Genomic DNA, 23,667 nt, shown 5'->3' with positions numbered 1-23,667 from the left:
ATAGAAGGAAGAAAAAAAAGAAGAAAAACCCCTTTAAAAAAACAACAGAAATAAAAACAACTGAAAAGCAAAAGAGAGAAGTGAGGAATGAGACCTTTAACTGATGAAGAAACAAAATCATTTTTTTGAGAAACTAGCGAAGTACATTGGCAGAAACATTCGATTTTTAATAGACAACGAAAATGAAGAGTATTGTTTTAGATTACAAAAGGATAGAGTTTATTATGTGAGACTTAGTATTGCAGAACAAGCTACCACAATTGGAAGAGAGAATTTATTATCACTTGGCACATGTTTTGGGAAATTCACTAAAACAGGGAAATTTAAACTTCACATAACTGCATTACCATATTTAGCACAATAATGTTCATGTAAAATATGGGTAAAACCAGAAGCAGAAACATCATTTTTATATGGAAATCATTTAGTCAAAAACGGAATAAGTAAAATAACAGACAACATGGCAAGAAACATAGGATGTGTTATGTTTAATGAAAATGATATTGCAAATGGATTTGGAACAACAGCATGTTCTTCAGTTGAATATTCTCGAATAAGTGCAACAGGGATTGTCTGTTATAATCAAGGAGAATTAGGAGAATATTTAAGAGAAGAAGATACAATGATGGTTCAGAATTAAATAAGAAAAAGTGATAAATAACAATCTTGAATGAAAAACAATTTTATTTTTGTTAAATTTTTTTATGTTTTGTTTTTTCATTATTTTAATTTTCTGGTTTTCTTTTCTTAAATAAAAATTACTTATTTTATTTTTTTATTGAATAGATAAATCAAAATAAATGGTAATACAGATTAATACTACTCGTCTTAAATAAGTTTGTTTTATGTTAAACTAGTTAGTTCAGTATTATGTGTAATAACTTTATTATTTATGTTACTTAAAATTCTTTTTCAGGTTTTTTATATTTCATTTATTTCTTAACTATTTAATTGATTTGTTATATGAATATATGAGCTAACTTTTATTTAGTTATTATTTTTATAACTTAAATATCGTTCAGTGTTTATGAATGATTCAACTTTATTAATTGATAACATTTAAAAAGAAGTATTAATATATATTAATTTTTTTGATTTATTTTTATTAAAGAATTTACAACATTTGACAATGAGTTATTCGATGTATCAATTATAGTTATTGAAATAATTGTATGTTTATATTATTTAGTCATAAATATTTTATTATCTCATGTTCTTCTATTTTGAAAAATCTCTAGATTCTTGGTTATTCATTTTTGTAATACATATCACATGAAATAAATATATTTACTTAAGCACTTGGCATTTTACATTTTTTATTAACTGTCAAGTATGTCATTAAGAAGTACTTATTTGCACAGTTAAATTATTTAACAATTAACATAATTCAATTCATAACCGTAGCATTTAATTTTTTTTTTCAATTTTCTTATCTTATTCAAGAAATTAATTTTTTTTACTATTAATTATTCTAATTATATTAATAAAATAAGAATTATTTTGTATTATTTGTATTAATTTTCATTCATAATGGAATGATATAATATTTCATATTTAAACAATATGTATTTCATATCTTTGAGTTATATCATTATAGATATTATCATCAAAAAGAGGTGTGATTTATTTATTTTGATTTTTCATTGTACAATACATTCTTTCAGTTAATTACAATGGCACAACATAATATATTAATCATTATTTTCGGCATACTAAAAACTAAAACCATAAAACATAAATAAATATCCATTAATAAAACATTTCAGAAGAGAATTTTTAGAAAAATAAAATTCATTGAAAATAATTTTAAGTGAATAGTTATTCAATATATTGAAGAAATGAATAATTTTTTTTGTAGAAAATTATATAATAAATAAAATATTAATAGACATAATATCCATAATTTATTTTCATTCAAACATTGTTATTTTTTATTTAACTTATTATGAGTTGATAAACAAATGAAATATATATTATTAAAAATAAATGTATTAATCTTAATTATAGATATTGTTATTATCAAAAAAAATCTTTATTATCGGTGATTCTTTTGCTTCATTGTTTTTTTAATAAAACTATTAAGAAGACATAATTAGACAGTGAACTTCTTTTGGTATATTATAATATATCTTGATTCAAATAATAAATTATTCCTTATTGTTATTTGTTTTCGTTCTTATCTAACAAATGAAAATTTTTTTGATGTTTTAGAATATATTAGAAATAAAAAATGAATTTATTATATTTATATTGGGGTTTCAACTATTTATTTTTAGAAATAATATAGTTTTAAGTAAATACGAAAAAGTTAATAGTATTAACAGTCTTTTGAATGGTTATTTTAATATTTTCATTCATATTGCAATGAAGTAGTTTTGAAAGAATTATTTCTGTTTTCATTATAAAAGGTTATGCTGAAAAAGGAAGAAGTATAAAAGAAAGAAGAAAAGGGAAAATTAAAATAAAAGAGTTTTCTATGAAAGAATAATCAATTTGAAATTTCTGATTTTAACAAGAAGATACAAAATAAAATCGAGAAAGTATTTTTGTAATAAAATAATAAGAAGAAATGGTTTATAATGAAAATTGTAAGTATAACAAGAAAATTCAACGTAAAAAAAAAAGAAAAAGAGTTTTAGAATAAAAAGGAACTGTTAATTAAAAAGTTGAATAAACGACTTTAAAATGGTTGTTCTGTTTTTATTTATTGTTAGCCTTTATGCTTCAAGTTGCCAAAAACCTATTACAATTCAAGAAAATTTTGATGATGTAATTAATTTGAGTTACAAAGGAGAAACCAATAAATGGAGTTGTCAACAAGTTGACTCTGAAGTACATGAAGACAAGTCAGTAATATTTCAATATACACCTTCTTCTAACAAAATGATTGAAGTATCTACATGTTATGCACAAACAAATTTTGCAACAAGAATTATTATTGGAAGTTCTTGTATTGACGATGTAACTTCTTCTTGTGTTGGAGCTAATGATGGAGACCCTAATGGACTTTGTGATGGACATAGATCTAAATTGATTGTAAATGTAAAAGCATCTCAAAGTTATTTTATTATTGTTTCTGGAGTAACGAATCTTGACAGTGGATCATTTAGATTAACTATAAAAGAATATATTAATCCTACTAGTACTACGTGTTCTAATGCATTAAAAATTAATAGTTTCCCACAAACTGTTGATGCAACTATTTTATCTAGTTTAACCTATAGTGGAAATTATCATGGACTTTTGAGAGGTATGTGGTTTAAATTCAATGCTACACAAAATACTCATGTTATTGATACATGTAATAAAAATACTCAATATCCAACAACAATTTATCTTTATAAAAAAGTAACTACTTCAAATGGTTGTATGGGTGATGCACCAATTGCAGAAGCTACAGAAGGATGTGGTTCATTCGCACGTTTATACTATGACAAATTTATTGTTGGAGAGGAATATTATGTATTTGTACATTTTACTGGAGACACATCAAAATCACCTGTTTCTGGGTCATTTGAAGTTACATTCAGAACAAATGGTGGAGATAATTACAAATGTACTAATTCATTTTCAATTTCCAAAAAACCATTTAATATAATTATGGATATGTCTGGATATACTAAAAGTACCTCACCTTGTTCTCTCAATACTCAACAAACTGGAATGTACTTTAGTGTTAGAGGAGATGGTAGGAGATATGCTATTCATACTTGTTTCACTCAAAGTTCAGGATCTGATCATACGTCACTTGAACTTTATTCAAATGGATGTGACAATTGTGCTGAAGTTAGTTCTAATACGTGTGGTAATGATGCATTAATTAATGTCTTCCTTGAAGCAAATCAATTGTATAGATTTAGAGTAGTTTGTACTAATCCACAATGTAAAGTTAATGTTGGGGTAATGCAAATTGATTTTAAAGATAATTATCTTTGTGAACATGCCAGACTTTTAAATATAACAACAGAAGGAGATCAATTCACTCAATACCTTATTGGAAGTAATCAAGAAAGTTATACTGTATTTGATTGTAAAGACAATAAAAAGAATCTTAAAGGAGGATGGTATGAATTAAAAGCTGAAACTGAAGATATGAATATTATGCATGGAGTTTATACTTTTAAACCAGAACAATATACTGGATATCTTGCTACTCTAAAAGGGTGTTCAGAATGTATTAAATCTACTTTTGACTTATATGCTACTTCTGTTGAAACCATTAAAAAGGGAGAAAGTTTATTTGTATTTGCTACAACTATTCTTCGAGAAGGAAGTGGTAATGAGTTTGGTACTTTTATGTATTGGGCTGTAAAAAGAGATACTAAAGGAACGACATTTGATAAAGCGTATGAAGTAACAGTTCCTTATTCAGGTATTTTTGGTATTGGAACTCAACTACCTGTTCAATGTTCTCATCTTAGATTCCCTAATTTACATTCATTCCCAGCAATAATTCTTAAATATGAACAACCAGAAGATACTACTTATGTTGTATCAACTTGTGGAAGTGAGACAGTAACAAGTACTATGATTGAAGTTTTATTTACTCAAAATAATGGAAATAGAGAATGTTATAATACAAATGATATAAATGAATGTGGATATGGTACTACGGTTACTTCTTCTGGTAAAGGTAGTAAATATGCACTTGTTGGTATTAACCCAGATGTTTCAGTAGAAAAAACAGTTACTAGAGTTAATATTTATGAAAATATTGCTGAAGAAAGTTCTAAATGTAGTAATGCTGAGACAATTACTATTCCAAGTACTTATTATTCATATACAGAAAAGGCACATTCATCAAGAAGTAAGTGTGGAGTTGTTGCTGATGGATTAAAAGGAAAATGGTTTGTATATACTCCAAAAGAAACAGAAAAAGTATTAATACAAACTGATGATGTTACTACTTTTAATACTCAAATTGGTGTTTATACTTCTTGTGAAATGCTTACTGATTTATCTGTACCAGGTGATTGTTATAAAGGAACTAATTTTTATAAATCACCAGTAGGGCAACATGGTACGATATTAACTACTAAATTAGAAAAAGGACAAACATATTATATTTTTGTAGGAGGTGCTACATATAGTGATAGTGGTATGATGAGAGTTAAATTTGATTATTATGAAGGTGAATTAGATAATGAAGAAGATGGATTAAGTGGAGGTGAAATCTTTGGAATTATTGTTGCTGTTCTTTTCTTAGTTGTTATATTACTTGTTATTGGATTATTTGTTGGATATATTGGATATAAGAAATATCAAAATAAACACAATAAATCATCATTTGGAACTTTCTAATTCAAATTATTTTTGTTCTAAAGTTGTAATTCTCTTTCATTATCTAAGAAACATGAATTAAAGACTTCTTAATTCAGCAATTCTTTTTTGGTAGTTATAAATTCCATTGTATTCTGTTTGAATTTTTCCTCCCATTTTCCCATAAAATTTAATTGCATCTTGTGCATTTTCATGTAAACCTTTCTTTAATAAAGCAAGTTCTTTTTGTAAAAAGTTTAATCTTAATTGAGCTGCATTTTTTGTTGATGCATTTATTTGTTCTTTCAATTCATCTTTCAATGATAAAATTTCTAGCTCAACTTCTTTTACTTTAATTTGTAATATTTGAACTTGTCGATCTAAACTATACATTTCTGACATTTTATCATCTTTTTCTTCAAATGCTTGTAAGTCATAAAGACTTTTAGGATTTCTAGGTATATTAACAGAGAATGTGAATGTAATAAAAAGGAGTATCAATAACATAATGTTGATTTTCTTGATTTTTATTCTTTTTATTTTTATTTTTTTATTTTTTTTTTTGGTAAATCAAAACATCAAAATTGAATAGTAAAAAAGAAAAGCAAATTGTATATTACATTTTCTTATATCCAACAGGAACATAATATTTATTCCAAATAGTATTGTTATGTATATATTCCTGTTTCATTGATTCAATCATTTTAATAAGTTCTTCTGCATTAGGTCTTTTATCAGGTTCTTCATCTACACAACTATAATACAGTTGATGTACTGATGGTGGTACATAATTTTTACAAGCTTCATTATATTCCTTGATTTCAAGAGTAGGTCGTTTACCTTCACTAATTAAATTTAAAATAGCAAAGTCATTTGCTGCAGGAATATTATATTCTTTAAACCAAGGTTTTGTGTATGACCCAAAAACAACTCTCCTAAAAATTTCCCAAAAAACTATTCCAAGAGAATAAATATCACTTTTTGTAGTATATAATCCTTGATGTCCATCACTTGGAATAATTTCTGGAGAACAATATGGTATTGTTCCAGATAATTCTTTTAAATCTTTTTCTCGATTTTCTGTAGTGTCAAATCGACTCATTCCAAAATCACTAATTTTTAACGTATAATCATTTGTTACAAGAACATTTAATGATTTAAAGTCACGATGAAGAATAGATGGTTTGTTATTATGTAATACTCCTAATCCAACACTCATTTGTTCACAAAAATTTAATGCAGTAGGAAAATCAACTTGTTGATTAGGATCATTAAGAACATCAAATAATGAGAAATGAGAACAAAATTCCATAACAATTGATATTGTATCATCTATAACAATTCCAAAGAATTTTACAATATTCTTATGGGCAATAGTTTTTTGTATTTCAAATTCATGAAGAAATTCACTATTTTCTCCTAAATCAATACCTTCATCCATTACTTTGACTGCAACATCAAAATCTGTTGTTCCTCCTTCACTATTAATTTTTTTATAAATACCTCTATAAACACTACATGTTGACCCTGTTCCAACTTTATTTGATCGTGATGGTTTTGTCTCTCCTGTAAATTCAATTTGGTTTGATCCAATAGTCCATGAATCTACATTAGCTGGAAGTGATGATCGTTTAGATGCTGAAAGCATTGGTTTTCTTTCAGGTGTAGTTACAACAACTGCTTTAATTTCTTTTTCTTCTGGAAGAATTAATTCAAATTTACGTAATGAATCTTTTAAAATAGTTATATGTTTTTCTTCTTCTACAATAACTTCTAATACATCAGTTAATTCTTCATCACTTAATGATTTAAGTAATTTTGGATGAAGTTCTTGTTGAAGAAATTTTCTTGCATATAAAGCAACAAAGTCATTTGAAATAGATGAAAGCCATTGAAGTAAATTATGAACTTCATATAATTTAGTAATAACTGCCATTGAACCTTTTTCTTTAGCAAGACTAAGTGGAGATTCATTTTTATTATTTAAACAATAAATATCAGCACCTCCTTTAACTAATATATTAATTAAATCTACTCTATTTAAAACAACAACAAAATGTAATGCAGTATTTTTTGCTTTATTAGCAACATTAATATTTGCTCCATTGTCAATGAGAAATTGAACAATAAGACCTCTAAGTTTTTGATTTTTAACAGTTTTAATAAGAGGTGTTTCAAGATATGAATTTGTAGCATCAATTTCAGCATGTAATTCAACAAATTTTTGTAAAACTGTTTTGTATGATTGAACATTAGCAAAATGATTACAAAAAATATGTAAAGGAGTTTGTTCATCTCTATTTTTTGCATTAACATTTATTCCTGGAAATTGTAATAATGCCATAATAAAAGAAGCATCAGAAGTAAATGTATTACATACATAATGTAATATTGTTTGTTCAGCTTCATCATATTTATTGATATCAGCTTTTACTTTAATCATCACTTTGATTAATTCTTGTGACATATCAAAATCTTTTCTGATAATCATAGAAACATATAACGGATTCTCCTCTTTCGTTTTAAATTTTTCAAACGTTTTTTTATCTACTTTTTTCTTATTAAGATATTCTTTTACTTTATCAGCTGTCTCATTACGTACAATATTGATTAATTTCGTCTTCTTGAACATCCTCAACGACAGCTCAACTTATCTAGTTCTTGCTTTTTCTTTTTTTTTTATATTTTTTTCTTCATTCTAATGAATCTTTTTTATTTTTTACATCCTTTTTATCCCACATTTTTCTAATATTTTCTCATGTTTGTTAAAATATTTTTTTATGTCATTAAAGAAAATAAAGTCTTAAAACAAAATACATTACACTACAAGAAAAGTTGTTTTATCTTTTTTTTTTCTTTGATAATAATAAAGACAATTACTCAAAATAAATAAAAATATAATTAATAGTACTTATACTATTTATAAGAACTATCAAAACTAAATTTTCAAATACAAAAAGAAGATATGACAGACTATGACAATTTCATTCAGTTATCTAAATGTAATGAAACACATAACCCATTTACACAACCCATTGATTCAAAAATAGAAGTATCTAATACACTATATGTTTCTAACTCAACTAAATTACCAATAGATAAAACGTTTGAAATAAAAAAAGAAGAAGATAAATATGAGGATAAACAACCAACAATGGCATTTGATGTATTACATAATTGTACACCATTTATTAGTAAATTATATTCACTTATTAATACACCTGAATATCATTCATTAATCCATTGGAGTGAAGAACATAAAGGGAAAGCATTTATTATAACAGATCCTGTTCAGTTTGCAAAAGAGGTATTACCGTATCATTTCAAACATTCTAACATTTCGTCTTTTGTTCGTCAATTAAATATTTATGGGTTTCATAAAGTTTGTATTAATTGTGTTTTGTTTTTAAATGAATGAATTCACTAACTGATTAGTTAGAATATAAAACGGGTATTTGTTTTAAACACGAATTTTTTATTCGTGATACACCTGAATTTTTAGATAAAATTAAAAGAAAAAAAAATAAAAAATTAGTTATCCCTAATTCATTACATCAGTCTAATGAAAATAATGACGTTTGTAAAATGTTCTCTTTAAGAATGGATATGACTCGAATTGAAAAAGATTTATTAGAAGTTCGTCATGAAATACAAAACAATTTAGTTAGATGGTCTGATCTTAAAAATAGATTAGACCAAATAGAAATGTTTCTTCCAGTGTTACTTCAAATGAATCAATTCCCACAACAACAAACTCAACAAAATGACTTTGTTAGAAGATACCAAGGTTTTGATGACAATCAAAGGACTGATGACCATCATTAATTTTGTATTATTAAACTTTATTTTTTATAACAATTTATTATAATGTATGTTATTTTTATTGTTTCTTTTCTTCTTTTAAGTCATCTTTCATATCTACTTATCTTCTATGAAAAAGAAAATGTAAAATGAGTATTATACAAGATTTTCTCTTAAAAACGAATAAAATAAGAAGATTGATATTTGTAGTTATATAAAACAAAAAATAAAATAAATACAAAAAAAGAGAAACTTCAATTTCATTAAATAACAAAAAGATGTCTAATATAAGAGAAAACCCAGCTAAACAAGCATTTAAAAATCGAGAAATAGCACAATCTTCATTAAGACAAAAGAAAAGGGAAAATTTACTATCATTAAAAAGAACTATTGAAGATGATCAAATAGGATTAACTGTTTCTGAAATTGAAGAAAGTGCAGTTGATAGAAAAAAGAAGATTTATCGATTTAATGAAAAACAAAAACAAGCAGCAATTCAAGCTGTTGAAAGAAAAAATAACGAAAAAGCAATACTTGATGCTCTTTTTGTTTTTTGTCATAGTAATCCACTTCCAGTTCTTCAGGATTTACTTATTTTATTAACACATCCAAATAAGAATATTGTTCAACAAACATTAACTGTGTTAATAAATTGGACAGCACTAGACTCAACATATACAAAAAATTTAGGGTCAACTAATTTTATTGTACTTCTTGAGCAAATACTTTATTATTCTCCAAATGAAGAAATTCAAAGAAAAGGGATAATATTATTAAATAATATTATTTCAGATGGTGGAGAATTAAGAGATAATTGTTTTGAACGATTTAAAGGATTTATTTCAAAAACATTAGAAACGTCCAAGTCAATAGAAATAATACGAGCGTGTACAGATTGTCTTGGAAGTCTTATTTGTAGTGAGCCTTTAATATCATTTTCAATTGTACAAATAGTAATTAATATTTTTAAAAAATTATTATTATCAAATGATGAACAAATTATTTATACATGTTTTATAGGATTTAGATATTATTTTGATAGAGATGAATTAATTTCTATGGATGAAATGAAAGATATTATTATTAAACTTTGGAAAATTATTACTTCTATTTCTTCAAATGAATTATTTAAAGAATATGCTTGTTCTTTTGTTATAATTCTTGGAGCTGTATCGTATAAAGACTCTGAAAGTATTATTTTTCCTTTTTTATATGAAAATGAAATAATTCAATGGCTTACTCAAAAAGCTATTTTATATAATGATTTAAAACTTCAAAAAGCTTGTTTTTATGCAATTGAAAATTTATGTGTTGATAAAATTTATGGAACTAAATACTGTTCTCTTTTAGATGAAACTAATGCAATGAAAATAATTATTAATTCATTAGTAAATTGTAGTAATGGAATTGTTGCTAATGAAGCAATAAAAGCATTTATTAATTTCTTTATTGCATGTGGTGATGATGAATTAATAAAATATTATAATGATTTTACATTTTTTATTGCTCTTCGTAATTGTATTAATGAAACAACAAAGAAACAATTAAATCTTAGTTTATTAATTTTAAGAAGAGTATTAGTTAAAAGATCAGATGATGGATTATCTATTGTTTCTATTTTAGATACGTCTCAAATTTATTCTTCTTTATTAGAAGTTAAAAAGAAATCTATAAAAATCCCGAGAGTCATTTCGTTAATTCAAGAAATATTAAATGCTTATATAAATGAAGAAAATGACCTTTCTTTATAATTTTAATAATTATTTATTTTCAATCCATTTATCTTTTTATTAATGTAATTTTTTATTTAATTGAATACCTCTTCTTTCCTTCTGAATAAAAAAGCAACAACTTTAAACTAGTTTAATAATTATCTTCTTTATTCATCTAATCCTGCTAATGGGTCGAATAATTCTTCATTTGTTTGTTCTTTATAGATTGGTTCAGCTGCCTTTGGTTTATTCATTTCTTCCATTTTTTGTTCTATAATTTAATTAATGATTTAAAAGAATTAATAGAATAGAATTAAGTTGATGAATAACAATAAAATGAACAAACTTAATTTCTCTTCTTCCTTTGCTTTATCAATATCTAATATTTTCTTATAAATGTCAATATATTTCTTTAATTGTAAAATAAATGGAATAGTTGGATCTTGAGATTTAACGGTACATTCATGTAAATTTAATTTTCCTTGTAAAAACAAGGAATATAAATAAGATCCATGCATTTTTGTTTGTTTTTCTTTTTCAATAAGAATAACTTCATGCATAATCCATCGATATCTTTCCTATTTAAATTAATTTTATTATTTCTTTTTTAATAAAACAAAAAACAAACAAAAAATTCTGCTGGAGAAGTACTTTCTTGTTGTCCTTTTTTCTTTGATAGCTTTTTAGTTTTTACTTTTTTCGTTAATGTTATATTAAAATTGAATTTATTTTCTCTTAATTTAAATAGTTCTTCAATTGTATAGACTTTTATTTCTTCACCTGACATGTAAAACTATGTCTTTTTGAAGTTCTTTTTTTTTTTCCTTTTCTTTTTTGTTACTTCTTTTTATTATTGATTTTATTATTAGGTATAAACTATTAAAACTATTAAATTATATTATTACTTATACTATTCCTTTGTTTGTGTAAAGAAGGTGTGATTTATCGCCTGAATCGAATTAAATCGTTTTGTTGGATCAATGACAAGGAGTTTTTCTAGTAATTGTGCAAATATGTATATTAATGATAATTGTTCATTACTTTCTTTTAATGAATGAATTAATTTTGATGAAATTCTAATAGGTTGTTGAGAATAAGAAATTCTTCTTGCAAGTTCTTTTCCAAACACATCTGTTTCATAATGAATGAATTTAAAGTCTTGTGTAAAATGATTTGATGAAAATTTCCCTTCTCGAATCATTTTCTGAGGAAATGAACCTTTAAGTTGAATAATTTGATATAACATGTCATTATTACTTTCCCCAGTAAATAAAAATGAATGTGTAAATAATTCATATAGTGTTACACCACTACTCCAATTATCAAATGATCCATCAAATGGATAGCCAACCATTACTTCTGGTGGTCTATAATATCTACTTCCTAATTCACTATCAATAGTTAATTCATATGGATGAAGTGCTGTACCAAAATCTGCTAATTTAATTGTATCTGAATGAAGATCAATTAAAATATTATCAGGTTTAATATCACAATGATATATTTCACATTTTGTATGTAATACATGAAGGGCTTCAAATAATTGTTTTCCATAACGTTGTATATGAAATATATCAATTCCTTCTTCATTTGGTTTATGTGATAATAATTCTCTCAAACTCATATCCATTTTTTCAAGAACAATGCAATAATGATCTTTATACATAAATTCAGTTATTAACTGAACAATATAAATTCCTTTTAGTGACATCACTTCTTTTACTAATTGTGCCTCTTTTTGTGACAACTTTACCATTCTTTCATTTTTACGAATAATTTTTAATGCAACTTCTTCTTCTTTTGTTGTTGTTGTTATTTTTTTCGCTAAATAAACAGTTCCAAATGTTCCTTGTCCAACCTTCTTTTCTAGTTGATACCCATTTACAACTTCTCCATTTCTTCCAACTACAATGAGTTATTATTTCTTTCTAATTCATCTTTTTTCCAAAAAGAGTACAAACGAAAATATCCATCTTTATCTGTTATTGACTCAATAGCTTCATTAAATTGGTGTTGTTCTTTTGTGATAGGAATATCAATAGAACTATCATCTCCAAAGATGTCTATATCACCAGACATATTTAATATTTTTAAGTTTATTATTCTTCTTTTTTTCATAGAAAGTAAATAATGATAAAACAAATAAATATCTGAATTTATCTTAATTTCTTTGATTCAAACATAAATTGTGTATTTTCTACTATCTTCTTATCTGTACATGCTAAATGTACCCACTTTTCTGTTAATTTTTTATGACGTTCTAATGTTGTTTTAATTTGCTCATGAGTTGTTTTTACTAATTGAATCACATCCATTGACAAATCTTTTTTTCTTAATAAAGAAATAATAATTGGTTGAGCTTTTTCTAACTTAAATATTATTTCTTTTATTTCCATGTCTTCTTTCAATTGTTCTAACTATTATAATTAATAATTTCATTTGTATCTTAATGTACAAATTCTATTCAAAACATCAAACTTCTAAAATAGTTAAATAATCAAATGACTGGTTTAAGAATTGACAATACCCAATCAACTGTTCACACTCATCAATAAACTTTGATTTAGATATTTTTGTTACAAACGTAACTTCTTTGTCTATACTATTATGTTTGTTATTAAATAAATTAAAATAAACAAAACAAACCAAAATGAGCAGCTTCAGGAAAATCAATACCGTGTTGAATTATTTGTTCATAAGTATCTTTGAATAATAAGTCATTTGGGAATGACTCAGTCATTCCACGAATAATTGATAAGAGTTTTTTCTTTGTTTCAATTAATACATTAGTTCGTAGTAGTGTTGTGATAAAACAATCTTGCCATGCACTTGTTGAATATAAGTCAATAAGTTCTGGACATTCAATAATTGTTTGTTGGAGTAAAACAAGTGACAAATAAACAACATTATCTCTTTTATTGAGCATTCTTTTTCTTAGTACATTCAATAAATCTTTAGCTTTATTCTTATTAGCTTTTAATAAGTTACATATTCTTAAGTTAGTCGGTTCATCAATAATTTTGAGATCTGCAGCAGTTGCATATTCAATTAATTGAGCTGCTAAGTCCCACGTTATTTTTCTTTTTGGTGTTTTAGATTTTTGGGATTTATTCATTAACATAAATAACTGAAATCTTTCTTGGAATAAGGGTCTATCTTAGATTCTCTTTTCATCTCACTTTGTCATCTCTTTTCTATCATATCATTTTATTAAAGTCATGACATCACTTTCTAGTGAAAGAGTAGAAAGAAGAGAGAAATCTTATGAGAAGAAAAACCAGAATGGAATGAGACTTTCCATTTTTAATTTATCAAATTAATTTGATTAAGAAACAAATAAAAACAAGTAAGAACAAACCATATTAGATAAAAAAAAAGACTAATGACATTGCTGATGACAAAACTAAAGAGACAACGAAAATAAGAACAAAATAAAAACGACTAAGTACCTAAAAAGTTAAAAAAAGTGTATCTAAATATATTATACTCTTTTTATGGAACTTAGTTGTTTTATCCAATAGATGAGTTTTCGAGTTGCACCTTCCTTATCTTCACTGTGCCAAACAAGAAATGAAATGACTAAACTTTTAAGGACTCAAAGAAGACAAGAGATATTACTAAATCAAAGGAATAATATCAATATTCTCCACGAAAGTATTCAAGGACTATTATTAAAAATACAAAAAGGAATTGATGTAGATGAAAATTTAAAGAAACTGAGAACAATAATAATGAAGAGTAAAAGAAATTGGAACAATGAATTTATAGACAATAATGGGACTCAAATTGTATTGATAATATTACAAAATAAACAAAGTTCCAATCAAGCTCTTGAAATTATATTATGGATACTTACGGCTATTAGTTCTTTCGAGAATTTCGATTCACAAATTATCTTTAGTTATAACATTTTCTCAATAATAAATCCATTTATTACCAGATTTGATAATGAACTTCGTCTAACAGCACTATGGCTTTTAGCTAATTTACTTGGACTAGCTCCTTCATTGTCTGTGGTTCAGGTACAAGACCTTCTCTCTTCTTTGTGCTCTTGTATTCAGTTATACCACCAATACCCTTCTACGGTTGATAGTTGTGCTGCTTGCTTTAAAAGAATTATAGAACATTCCATTTATCCTTATGAATATTTTCACCAAATACTTACATTGTTCCTAAATACTCGACCATTGTCAAACACCTTTGTTGATTGTTTGTCATTACTAATTACACAAAAACCTTATTGCAAACCATTATTATCTAAATCACAACTATTACCAACGATTACATATTTTCTCTTTACTAAAAACAATTTTTTATTTCATTCCATTCTAAATTTCTTTACGGAATTATCAATGCTAAATGAAAATTTAGGAAAGACATGTATTTCTAAAGAAGCTGTGAATAAAATGGTTGTACTACTTAAGGAATTATTAAATGGACCACAACATAATGAAAATGATATTTCACAACTTTTAATTATTTTTGGTAATTTGACAATGTATTATTTAGATTTCAATACCGAGTTAGTTGAAATTATCCAAACGATTATTGCAAAAAGTCATTATTTTACAATAAAAGAATTACAATCACTGATATTTTTCCTAAACAATCTTGTGCTTCATGCAAATGAACAATTTAAATTAACGTTATGTTGTCTTCCAATATTTGAGTTATATGGAATCTTTTTACTTCAGCTCTTCTGTTCCAACGATTTTCTTATTCAAACATTGACTAGAATAAAAGAGTTGTTAATAGTGTGTATGTTCAAAGGATTTGATGTTTTAAAATTGTTAAATGAATCAGCTTTAGAAGTAGGTATTTGTAAATTGGAATATCACTTTTGTAAACAAGTTTCCCAAATGGCAGTATCAATAGAAGAGTTGTTTATCCAAACAACAACACAACATGATTGGATGGATTTAGATTAGTTGAAAATAATTCTTTACAAGTAAAACTATTTGTTATATCTTATTTTAATAAAAAAGACCAAAACAAAAGAAAGAAATGTAATTTAGAGAGTAGCAATGCATTCAACTTCAACTAAAGCACCTTTTGGAAGAGCAGCTGCAGCGAAACAAGCTCTAGCAGGCTTATGATTTCCAAAAGCTTCAGCATAAATACCATTAAAGACTCCAAAGTCTTTAATATCAGCAAGAAGGCAGGTAGTCTTTACGACTTTGTCCATAGAAGAACCAGCTTCTTCAAGAACATACTTAAGATTTGTCATAACTTGTTTAGATTGTTCTTCAATAGTTTTACCAGCAAAATCACCAGTTTTTCTATCTAATCCAATTTGTCCACTACAATAAACCATACCATTACAAATAATAGCTTGAGAATAAGCACCAACAGCTTCTGGAGCAAGTGGAGATGCAACAACAGTTAATTTACTCATACTAATGAAGTGAATTAAATGAGATCTTGATTTGTTTATATCATTTCTCTCATAACTTCGACTAGATTCTACACCTTTCTATTCTTCGATTCTAATCTTTCTATTTTCTTTGAAATAAATAACAAAAAAATTAAAATTTTAAGATTTTTTGTTTTTAAATTTTAATCTTCAACAACATAAAAAAATCAGTAGAAAAAGAATTAAATGAAATTTAAAAATAGAACAAATGAGATTATTTAAAAAAACCAATAAAAATACAAAAATTTTTCTTATGCATTCTTCTTAATTCTTCTTTTTTTATTCAAAACCATTACGAATAATAAAAGTTATTAAAAATAAAAAACTAATGTCATCAAAAAGAAAAAATAAGAAGAAGAATAGGCTATTTAAACTCAAAAATAATAATCTCCTAAATTTTAATAAAGTATTAGTAATTACGATTACTTTACTTTTTAATGATTAATCCTTTAAAAAAAAAGAGATAAGGTAAGTGTTATAAGAGTGATTGTTTTAACAACCACCAAATACTATTATTACTCTTTAGTTCTCTTTAAATTACTAAGGTAATTTGGTGTAATATTCAACCCAATCTATCTTTTGTTCTTTAAACAAATAGATAGAACGGGGGATATCAAACCTTTCTTATTGATTTGATAATAATTATATTCTTATATCCCCTTTTATTCTTTCTCAACATTTTCATTTATTTACTTTTACTTCATATTATTTTATTCAATTTTATTTCTTGTCTTTCTGTTCTTTTCATTTCTTCATAGAGAACATTTAACATAGAGAACATTTAAAAACATCATTACAAAAATCATAAGGGTTTGTAGCTGTCGTGTGTTTCATATTAATATCACTTTTAGTTTATATTATATATACTATATAAATTATTAGTTCTAGTTTCTCTTTAAGGAAGAAGATTCTTAACATCTTATATTAGGTTGTTTCAAATTTAATCCTAATGAATTAAAACTATTCAGAAGAAAATATAATAAAAAAAAATTAAGCTAATAGTAAAAAGGGCAAATTGGTGATGACAAACAAGACATAGTAAACGTAAAAAAGATTTCGTAAATGGTAAGGTTATGAAAAGAACAAAAAATGAAAATGTAAAACAAAAATAGCAAACCTAGAAGGTATTTAAACTTGAAGTTACTCAAACATTTTAAGTCTCCAATGCAAACCTCTAATTTTAATTGTGAAAGAAAGTTTGAATCCCAGTATTGTTGCACTTGTTGTTTATGTAAAAGAGTTGTACTTCTTACAAATGGTATAAAGAAAATAAAAACTACAGACCTTTGTATTCTTATTCTTAAATCCTTAAAAGAACTAAAACCAGAAAAAGAATTTTATTCAATGAAGCAAGATATTTATGAATTTGTTAATGAACATTGGAATTGTTTAAAACATTTTAGTGTTTTTACTAAACCACATTGGAAAAAAATATTATTAGACACTTTTAATCATTGTACTAATATTGAAACTGGTAAAAATTTTAAGTTAAGAGCTTCTTTTAGGATCCGTAGTAAAACTAGTAATGATAATAAAAGTGAGTCATCTGAAAGTGGTACTAAAACTGTAGTTAATTCTATTGAATTATCTCCTTCAGTTCATTCACAAAATTCCTCTTTTGAAATTGATAAACCCCAATATATTCAAATGTTTCTTCAATTACAGTCATTATTATATAATAACGCTGCTTTATTAAAAAAATATTATAGGTTATTAGGAGAAAAAGAAGATACTTCAGAGCGTTGTAGAGTTCAATACAATACTCTTTCTAAAAGAGCATTTAATTTTGGTGTTTATGCTCAAAATATTCAATACTTTCATTAATTAGAGCCTTTTCTGTTTTAATGGCTCTTTCTTGTGTATAAAACAAAAACCTTAATTTTATTCATTTTCTGTTTTTTGGTTTTCTTTCTTTTTCCATTTTTTTTTTAAATAAAAGTTTTATTTTTTTAATTATAATAATAACATATTATTTATTTTCTTTTTTTCATAAAAGAAATCAAATTTTAATGAATTATTGATAATACTCGAATTTATTCATTTAATAACTAATTGTTTGTTAATAACTAATTTGGAATTGTAAATAACAATAAAATATTAATTTACAATACTTTTTATTAAAAACTTTTAAAATAATAACTTTATTAAAACTTCATTTCTGATTAATTTCTATAATTTTTTGAATAAAAATTGAACAAATCAAATCACCATTTTTCAAAACAAAAAAGTTAATTTACATAAGTGAATTTTTAGTTATTAACTAATATCCACAAAACTTATTTTTAAAAAAATTACCAAATTTAATGTTAAATAAAAATGAGAAAATGATAAACTAAAGACTTTATAAGTTTAAGATAGTCTCAATAACAAAATCACTTTTATTAACATCACTGAAGTATTAAAAATTTAATACTTATTTATAAGAAAAGTTAAGAAAAAAAGAAAAAAGTAATTCAAGAGATTAAAAAAAGAGATAATAAAAAATCTCGTAATTAAGAGAATCTTTCAATAATTTATATTTTTTTAAGATATTTTATTTACAAATAGAAGAAGAAATAAAAGAAATTTTAGTAAAAAAATAAATTTTTAAAAGAAAAAAAGGAAAAATTTCTTTGTTGAAGAACTAATAAAAATAGAATGTCTATTAAACAATTCAGTGAAAGTCCAACTAATCTGGAACCAAAATATCCACATCAATTGCTTTTACAAGCATTTTATTTAACTGTAACATCATCTGAAAATGATCCATTGCATATTAATATTAAATGTGGAATTAATGATGAAAGTAGAAATAATATAGCAAATGTAATGTATTTTATTTATCCTGATGTTCCAAAAATTGTAAAGAAAGAAGATCTTTTAACTATTCCATCTTTAATTCATTCCTTTGTTTCAACAGATGAAAATGGGAAACGATATTATTATTATGTTCAACGATGGAGTGATGATAAAACACCAAAGATATTAGTTTTAGTGAGTGGGAGATATTCTTCTTTATATATTCGTCTTCTTCCAGTATTAAAAGAAGTATTAGATACAAAAGGGTTAACACACCTCATAGACCTTTTTGATCAATTAAAAGAATGTGAATATCCTGAGTCTGATTTAGTTATTAATGAGTCTACTATAATTTCTCATAATCCAGAAATTCCTATTTTTCCTATATTAAAAAAATTCGGTCCTGCAGATTTTGTTGAATTAGTTGGTAGGATTTTACTTGAAGAAAATACAATGTTTTTGGTAGAATCAATTGATCAAGGAATGCCAATTATTCAAGCCTTTTTACAAATTTTAATTCCTTTTGAATGGCAAGGTGTTTTAATTCCTATGTTACCTATAGAAGAAAGTTATGCTGGTTTTGCTGGTTGTCCAACACCAATGCTTTTTGGAACAACCCAACAAGGATTAATAAATATTAACAAGTTGTATTCAAATACTTTAGACATTAATATTTACAATGTTTCAACTTCTAAATTTCAAAAACGTAAGAGTGGGTTAAATCTCTTTGCCTTTAAAGAAACTGGTAGATTATTAAATCAACTAAAAAGTATTATTGATAATCCAACATTTGAACATCCTGATAGTCTAATTTGTAATTGTTTTAGTCAATTATTCCTTGATCTCTTTGGAAGGTATTTTGCTTTCTTTGAACAACAAAGTATTGGTTTTGTGTTTAATGATAAAAATTTCATTAAATCAAGTTCTAATGAATTACAAGTATTTTTAACTGCATTTAATCAATCTCAAATGTTTGAGCGTTTTATTCAACATAGAATTAATTATATTTCTGTAATGCCTGAATTTAGAAGATCTATCTTCATTGATTGTCCATTATTTAAGTCAAAGAAAAAACCTTCATTCTTAAAAATGAAAGATATTTCTAATGAACCTCAAAAATGTTGTGGTTGTGGTCAGAAGATAGATATGGATAGAGCAGTTTGTGTATATGGAAAAAATTTATTATTTCATACTGAATGTTTGAGATGTAAGTCTTGTGATTGTTTTCTTTTTGAAAAAGAAAGTTTTGATAGACAATGTATGGATTGCTTAGAAGAAGACTGTGATGAATTAGAAAATCAATTTGATAATACTCGTCGTTGGGAACAAGTTGATATCTCTATTAATAAACATAAATCAGATACTGAAATTCTCCAACGGAGTTCATTTTCTAAGGTTCTTCAATATTTATCTTTTTATGAAACAGAAAAAAGTGATTCACAACGTCAAAAAGATGAATCTGAAGAAATGAGAAAATCTTCGGTTTTCTTAAATGGAACAACAGGTTCAATCTTCTTAACTCGATCATCAAAAATAGGAACATTTTCTGCAACTTTAAATCCAAATGACTCTAGAAAAACAATCATTGTTAAAGAAGAAAATCAACCTTTAACTCAAATAACACAACCAAAAATCTCATTATCCGTTTCAACATATTATAGCGGTTCACCTACTTCTTCCACTCCAATTTCAAAACCAATTACTCCAACTTCGTTTGTAGATGCAAATGGAAAGAAATATCAAGTTCCACTCAAGAAAGCTCCTGTCCCTCCTAAAAAGGGAAATTAATACATTGTTTTACTAATGTAAAATGAAATCAAATTTGTATTGATTAAACAGTTATTTGAAGAAGTGGTTTGTTTCATATATCAAATGACTTAAAAATTAAGGTTTATAAATATTTAACTCTTTGAACAATCCTTTTTAACATCTTTCATCATTAAATAATGACTATTCAATGTTCTTTTAATAACTTCATAACAAATATAAGTATTTATTTAATATCACCTCAAAATTGTTTTGGAAACAAAGTTATTTCAAATAAACTTTTGTGATTTTACTCTTTTTAATTGAACCAATGTGTTTCTTCTTCTGTGTTTAAGTATTATTTAATTCTGTCTCTTCAATTTGTCTTATTTTTTTATCATTACTAATGAAATAAAAAAACCCTTTAGAAAAAAAAAAGAAAGAAACAAAACAAATTTTTTGATTCTTATATTCTAAGAACTGGTTAATAATATCGAATTATTAGGTATAATTCCTGAAATTTTAAAAAACTTAAAATTAAGTGCTTTATACGCATATTCATAAAGAATCTTCAGAAAGGAAAGAAATGAAAATGGAGTTTGTTTTAAGAATGAAATTAGAAGCCAAAAGAAATCATCCAATTCTTCTCCAAAAGAACTGAGTAATTAACAGAAACTTAAAAAAATAACAAAAATATGACTAGTGTTGTTTATAATGAGAAGTTATATAATTTGTCTTTTCCAGTCACTTGTGATCAAGTGGTCAAAGAGATTGGAATACAAGGAACTCCAGCAGTGATAGTAGGACTAAAAGTTAATGGTATTGTACAGTCTTTAAATAGCTATATTCCAACAAAAAGATGTACTATATCTCCATGTTATATAAGGTGTGTAGAAGGACAAAACATGGCTCGTAGATCAGAAATATTAATTGCTCGATACGCACTTCATAAGTTATACCCAGACGTAGAGATGACCGTTATTGCTGATTATTCAGACTGTACTGAATTTTGTGTTAGTCCTAAATTGAATGAAGAACAATTGAAAGAATTAAATAAAGAATTTAATGAACTTCATACCCAAAGTATTTCTAATGGACAGTTACCTCATTCTTATCTTAATTTGCATTTTGTTGAAACACACCAACCTCATTCTAAGTCATTAATAGAGTCATTAAATGAACCAACATATCCATGTGCTATTATTAATAATTTTGCAACTCTTTCATTAGACCAACCATATATTTCAGAGCCATCAATATTACCTGAATATTCTCAACTTAAATTAGAAAGTAATGGTTCTTTATTAGTTTGTTTCCCTAGTTTAATTCATACAGATTCATATAAATTTAATGATGCTCCAATTATTACATGTCCACATGAACTTAATAAAGAAATGGATGTTGGTTATGTTAATAAACAAATTGCACAAAAAACTATTAATGAATTAATGATTGAAAGTGAGAATTATCATGTCCAACAATTAAGTAAGTTAATTGAGGTGATTAAATCACGACCAACACAATTGGTATTAATTGCTGGTCCATCAAGTAGTGGTAAGACAACATTTGCCCATAAATTAGGATTAGGACTTCAAGGAGTTGGATATAATCCATTAGTACTTTCTGTAGATAATTATTATGTCCATAAAGACTATTGTCCCCTTGGTCCTGATGGAAAAAGAGATTGGGAATGTATTGAAGCACTAAGACTTGGATTGCTTAATGATCATTTATGTGGGTTGATGCAAGGAAAGGAAATAGTTGTACCTCAATTTGATTTTGCTACGTCAACACCACTTCCTAATAAAGGAACCAAAGTGAAGTTAGAGAAGAATGGAATTATTATTATGGAAGGAATTCATTGTTTGAATGAACGATTAACAGAAAAAATACCACATGATAAAAAAGTTAAAGTATTTATTGCTCCATTGTCAAATAAATTGTGTTTGAATGATGATGTAATTTTAAATAATAATTTCTTAAGAATACAAAGAAGAATGGTAAGAGATAATATATTTAGATCTTATAGTGCCTCAAAAACATTAGGAGTTTGGGATGCTGTTGCTAGTTCTGAAAAGATTTGGATTTATCCATACATTAAAGATGCTGATTTTGTATATTCTACCTTTTTAACTACAGAAGTTAATGGGTTAATTACATTTTCATTGAATTTACTTAGAATGGTATCAAGTGATGATAAAAATTATGGATTTGCACAGTCATATAAAAGATTATTACAATATTATTTACCTATGGATTCAGTCGACTTCGCTGGTAATTCTATTCTTAGAGAATTTATCGGAAATGGAGATTTTGACTGTCATTAATAAATGATTGGCTCTAATTTTTCAAATTATTAACTTCCTATTTTTCTAACTTTTTTCTTCATTTCTTTTCTAATATAATTTTTTTTATTTTTTTTCATGTTTTTTAATATTTATCACTAATAGTTTTGTTTTTATACTTCTTTTTTTTTAATTCTCATTTATGTTTTATTTCAATTTATAAAGTCTTTCATTTCTATTATCAACAATATAATAATGAAAAAGGATTTTTTAAATTAAATTTTATTTGTTTTAAAGTATGAAATATGGTTAAATAATAAGAATAACATAAAACAATATTTAAAATAAAAGTTGGATAGAGCAAAGACAACAAATGGTTAAACAAAGCGTAAGTTAATAAACCAATTATTGACGTTACAAGATAAACATTAAAAGATATGAAAAAACCCTTTAAAAGATAATACAATAGAAAAATAAAAGAATAAAAAAAGTCATCAACAACCAAAATTAAAATTAGGCGAGAACAAAGAATTTTCTAGCTGGGAAATGTTGTGCCTTTTTAGCAGCTTTAACAGTTTTAAGATTGAGTTGTGCTTTGGTTAATTGTCTTCTTTCCTTTCTAGTAGTCTTTGGTCTAAGTTCTTTTGGAACGTATTTGGCTTGTTTGTAATAC

At 25.3% G+C, this 23,667-nt stretch overlaps 16 protein-coding genes across 16 annotated transcripts in view; 9 read left to right on the top strand and 7 right to left on the bottom strand.

Annotated features, from left to right (window-relative positions):
• Positions 1–103: 103 nt before the first annotated feature.
• Positions 104–364, top strand: EHI_087680 (60S ribosome subunit biogenesis protein NIP7, putative; the record flags this gene model as incomplete). The annotated part of the gene is made up of 1 exon (XM_001913515.1): positions 104–364. One exon carries the CDS (start codon positions 104–106, stop codon positions 362–364), a length of 261 nt encoding a protein of 86 aa, XP_001913550.1.
• Positions 365–460: 96 nt separating this feature from the next.
• EHI_087670 (uncharacterized protein) lies at positions 461–640 on the top strand (the record flags this gene model as incomplete). The annotated part of the gene is made up of 1 exon (XM_001913514.1): positions 461–640. One exon carries the CDS (start codon positions 461–463, stop codon positions 638–640), a length of 180 nt encoding a protein of 59 aa, XP_001913549.1.
• A 2,045-nt stretch (positions 641–2,685) lies between these two features.
• On the top strand, positions 2,686–5,301 carry EHI_087660 (uncharacterized protein; the record flags this gene model as incomplete). Its single annotated transcript, XM_648184.1, has 1 exon — positions 2,686–5,301. One exon carries the CDS (start codon positions 2,686–2,688, stop codon positions 5,299–5,301), a length of 2,616 nt encoding a protein of 871 aa, XP_653276.1.
• A 57-nt stretch (positions 5,302–5,358) lies between these two features.
• Positions 5,359–5,766, bottom strand: EHI_087650 (uncharacterized protein; the record flags this gene model as incomplete). The annotated part of the gene is made up of 1 exon (XM_646257.1): positions 5,359–5,766. One exon carries the CDS (start codon positions 5,764–5,766, stop codon positions 5,359–5,361), a length of 408 nt encoding a protein of 135 aa, XP_651349.1.
• Positions 5,767–5,875: 109 nt separating this feature from the next.
• EHI_087640 (protein kinase with ankyrin repeats, putative) lies at positions 5,876–7,891 on the bottom strand (the record flags this gene model as incomplete). The annotated part of the gene is made up of 1 exon (XM_643732.1): positions 5,876–7,891. The coding sequence occupies one exon, from the start codon at positions 7,889–7,891 to the stop codon at positions 5,876–5,878; it is 2,016 nt and encodes a 671-aa protein (XP_648824.1).
• Positions 7,892–8,224: 333 nt separating this feature from the next.
• Positions 8,225–9,084, top strand: EHI_087630 (heat shock transcription factor, putative; the record flags this gene model as incomplete). The annotated part of the gene is made up of 2 exons (XM_646259.1): positions 8,225–8,641; positions 8,695–9,084. The coding sequence occupies 2 exons, from the start codon at positions 8,225–8,227 to the stop codon at positions 9,082–9,084; spliced, it is 807 nt and encodes a 268-aa protein (XP_651351.1).
• Positions 9,085–9,338: 254 nt separating this feature from the next.
• EHI_087620 (uncharacterized protein) lies at positions 9,339–10,811 on the top strand (the record flags this gene model as incomplete). The annotated part of the gene is made up of 1 exon (XM_646260.1): positions 9,339–10,811. The coding sequence occupies one exon, from the start codon at positions 9,339–9,341 to the stop codon at positions 10,809–10,811; it is 1,473 nt and encodes a 490-aa protein (XP_651352.1).
• A 128-nt stretch (positions 10,812–10,939) lies between these two features.
• Positions 10,940–11,559, bottom strand: EHI_087610 (uncharacterized protein; the record flags this gene model as incomplete). Its single annotated transcript, XM_646261.1, has 3 exons — positions 10,940–11,043; positions 11,119–11,350; positions 11,401–11,559. The coding sequence occupies 3 exons, from the start codon at positions 11,557–11,559 to the stop codon at positions 10,940–10,942; spliced, it is 495 nt and encodes a 164-aa protein (XP_651353.1).
• Positions 11,560–11,682: 123 nt separating this feature from the next.
• On the bottom strand, positions 11,683–12,851 carry EHI_087600 (protein kinase, putative; the record flags this gene model as incomplete). The annotated part of the gene is made up of 2 exons (XM_646262.2): positions 11,683–12,677; positions 12,734–12,851. 2 exons carry the CDS (start codon positions 12,849–12,851, stop codon positions 11,683–11,685), a joined length of 1,113 nt encoding a protein of 370 aa, XP_651354.2.
• Positions 12,852–12,928: 77 nt separating this feature from the next.
• Positions 12,929–13,893, bottom strand: EHI_087590 (VHS domain containing protein; the record flags this gene model as incomplete). Its single annotated transcript, XM_646263.2, has 3 exons — positions 12,929–13,189; positions 13,251–13,369; positions 13,419–13,893. 3 exons carry the CDS (start codon positions 13,891–13,893, stop codon positions 12,929–12,931), a joined length of 855 nt encoding a protein of 284 aa, XP_651355.2.
• Positions 13,894–14,293: 400 nt separating this feature from the next.
• Positions 14,294–15,700, top strand: EHI_087580 (uncharacterized protein; the record flags this gene model as incomplete). The annotated part of the gene is made up of 1 exon (XM_646264.1): positions 14,294–15,700. The coding sequence occupies one exon, from the start codon at positions 14,294–14,296 to the stop codon at positions 15,698–15,700; it is 1,407 nt and encodes a 468-aa protein (XP_651356.1).
• An 83-nt stretch (positions 15,701–15,783) lies between these two features.
• EHI_087570 (endoribonuclease L-PSP, putative) lies at positions 15,784–16,167 on the bottom strand (the record flags this gene model as incomplete). The annotated part of the gene is made up of 1 exon (XM_646265.1): positions 15,784–16,167. The coding sequence occupies one exon, from the start codon at positions 16,165–16,167 to the stop codon at positions 15,784–15,786; it is 384 nt and encodes a 127-aa protein (XP_651357.1).
• A 1,362-nt stretch (positions 16,168–17,529) lies between these two features.
• On the top strand, positions 17,530–18,009 carry EHI_087560 (uncharacterized protein; the record flags this gene model as incomplete). Its single annotated transcript, XM_646266.2, has 1 exon — positions 17,530–18,009. The coding sequence occupies one exon, from the start codon at positions 17,530–17,532 to the stop codon at positions 18,007–18,009; it is 480 nt and encodes a 159-aa protein (XP_651358.2).
• An 813-nt stretch (positions 18,010–18,822) lies between these two features.
• On the top strand, positions 18,823–20,751 carry EHI_087550 (uncharacterized protein; the record flags this gene model as incomplete). Its single annotated transcript, XM_646267.1, has 1 exon — positions 18,823–20,751. One exon carries the CDS (start codon positions 18,823–18,825, stop codon positions 20,749–20,751), a length of 1,929 nt encoding a protein of 642 aa, XP_651359.1.
• Positions 20,752–21,404: 653 nt separating this feature from the next.
• EHI_087540 (phosphoribulokinase /uridine kinase family protein) lies at positions 21,405–23,055 on the top strand (the record flags this gene model as incomplete). Its single annotated transcript, XM_646268.2, has 1 exon — positions 21,405–23,055. One exon carries the CDS (start codon positions 21,405–21,407, stop codon positions 23,034–23,036), a length of 1,632 nt encoding a protein of 543 aa, XP_651360.1. The 3' UTR covers positions 23,037–23,055.
• A 573-nt stretch (positions 23,056–23,628) lies between these two features.
• The window catches only part of EHI_087430 (uncharacterized protein), a gene marked incomplete at both ends in the record, with an annotated part of 799 nt that continues 760 nt past the window's right edge, over positions 23,629–23,667 (bottom strand). Inside the window, one exon of the mRNA XM_001913513.1 lies at positions 23,629–23,667. This exon is cut by the window's right edge and continues 587 nt beyond it. Within this exon, the coding sequence (XP_001913548.1) occupies positions 23,629–23,667 (39 nt within the window).

The sequence above is a fragment of the Entamoeba histolytica genome, genomic scaffold (genome assembly GCF_000208925.1).
Source record: "Entamoeba histolytica HM-1:IMSS scf_1104750517641 genomic scaffold, whole genome shotgun sequence".
Taxonomy (NCBI): Eukaryota; Evosea; order Mastigamoebida; family Endamoebidae; genus Entamoeba; species Entamoeba histolytica.
Note: the sequence above shows the minus strand (reverse complement) of the source record. Positions and strands in the feature narration are given on the sequence as shown.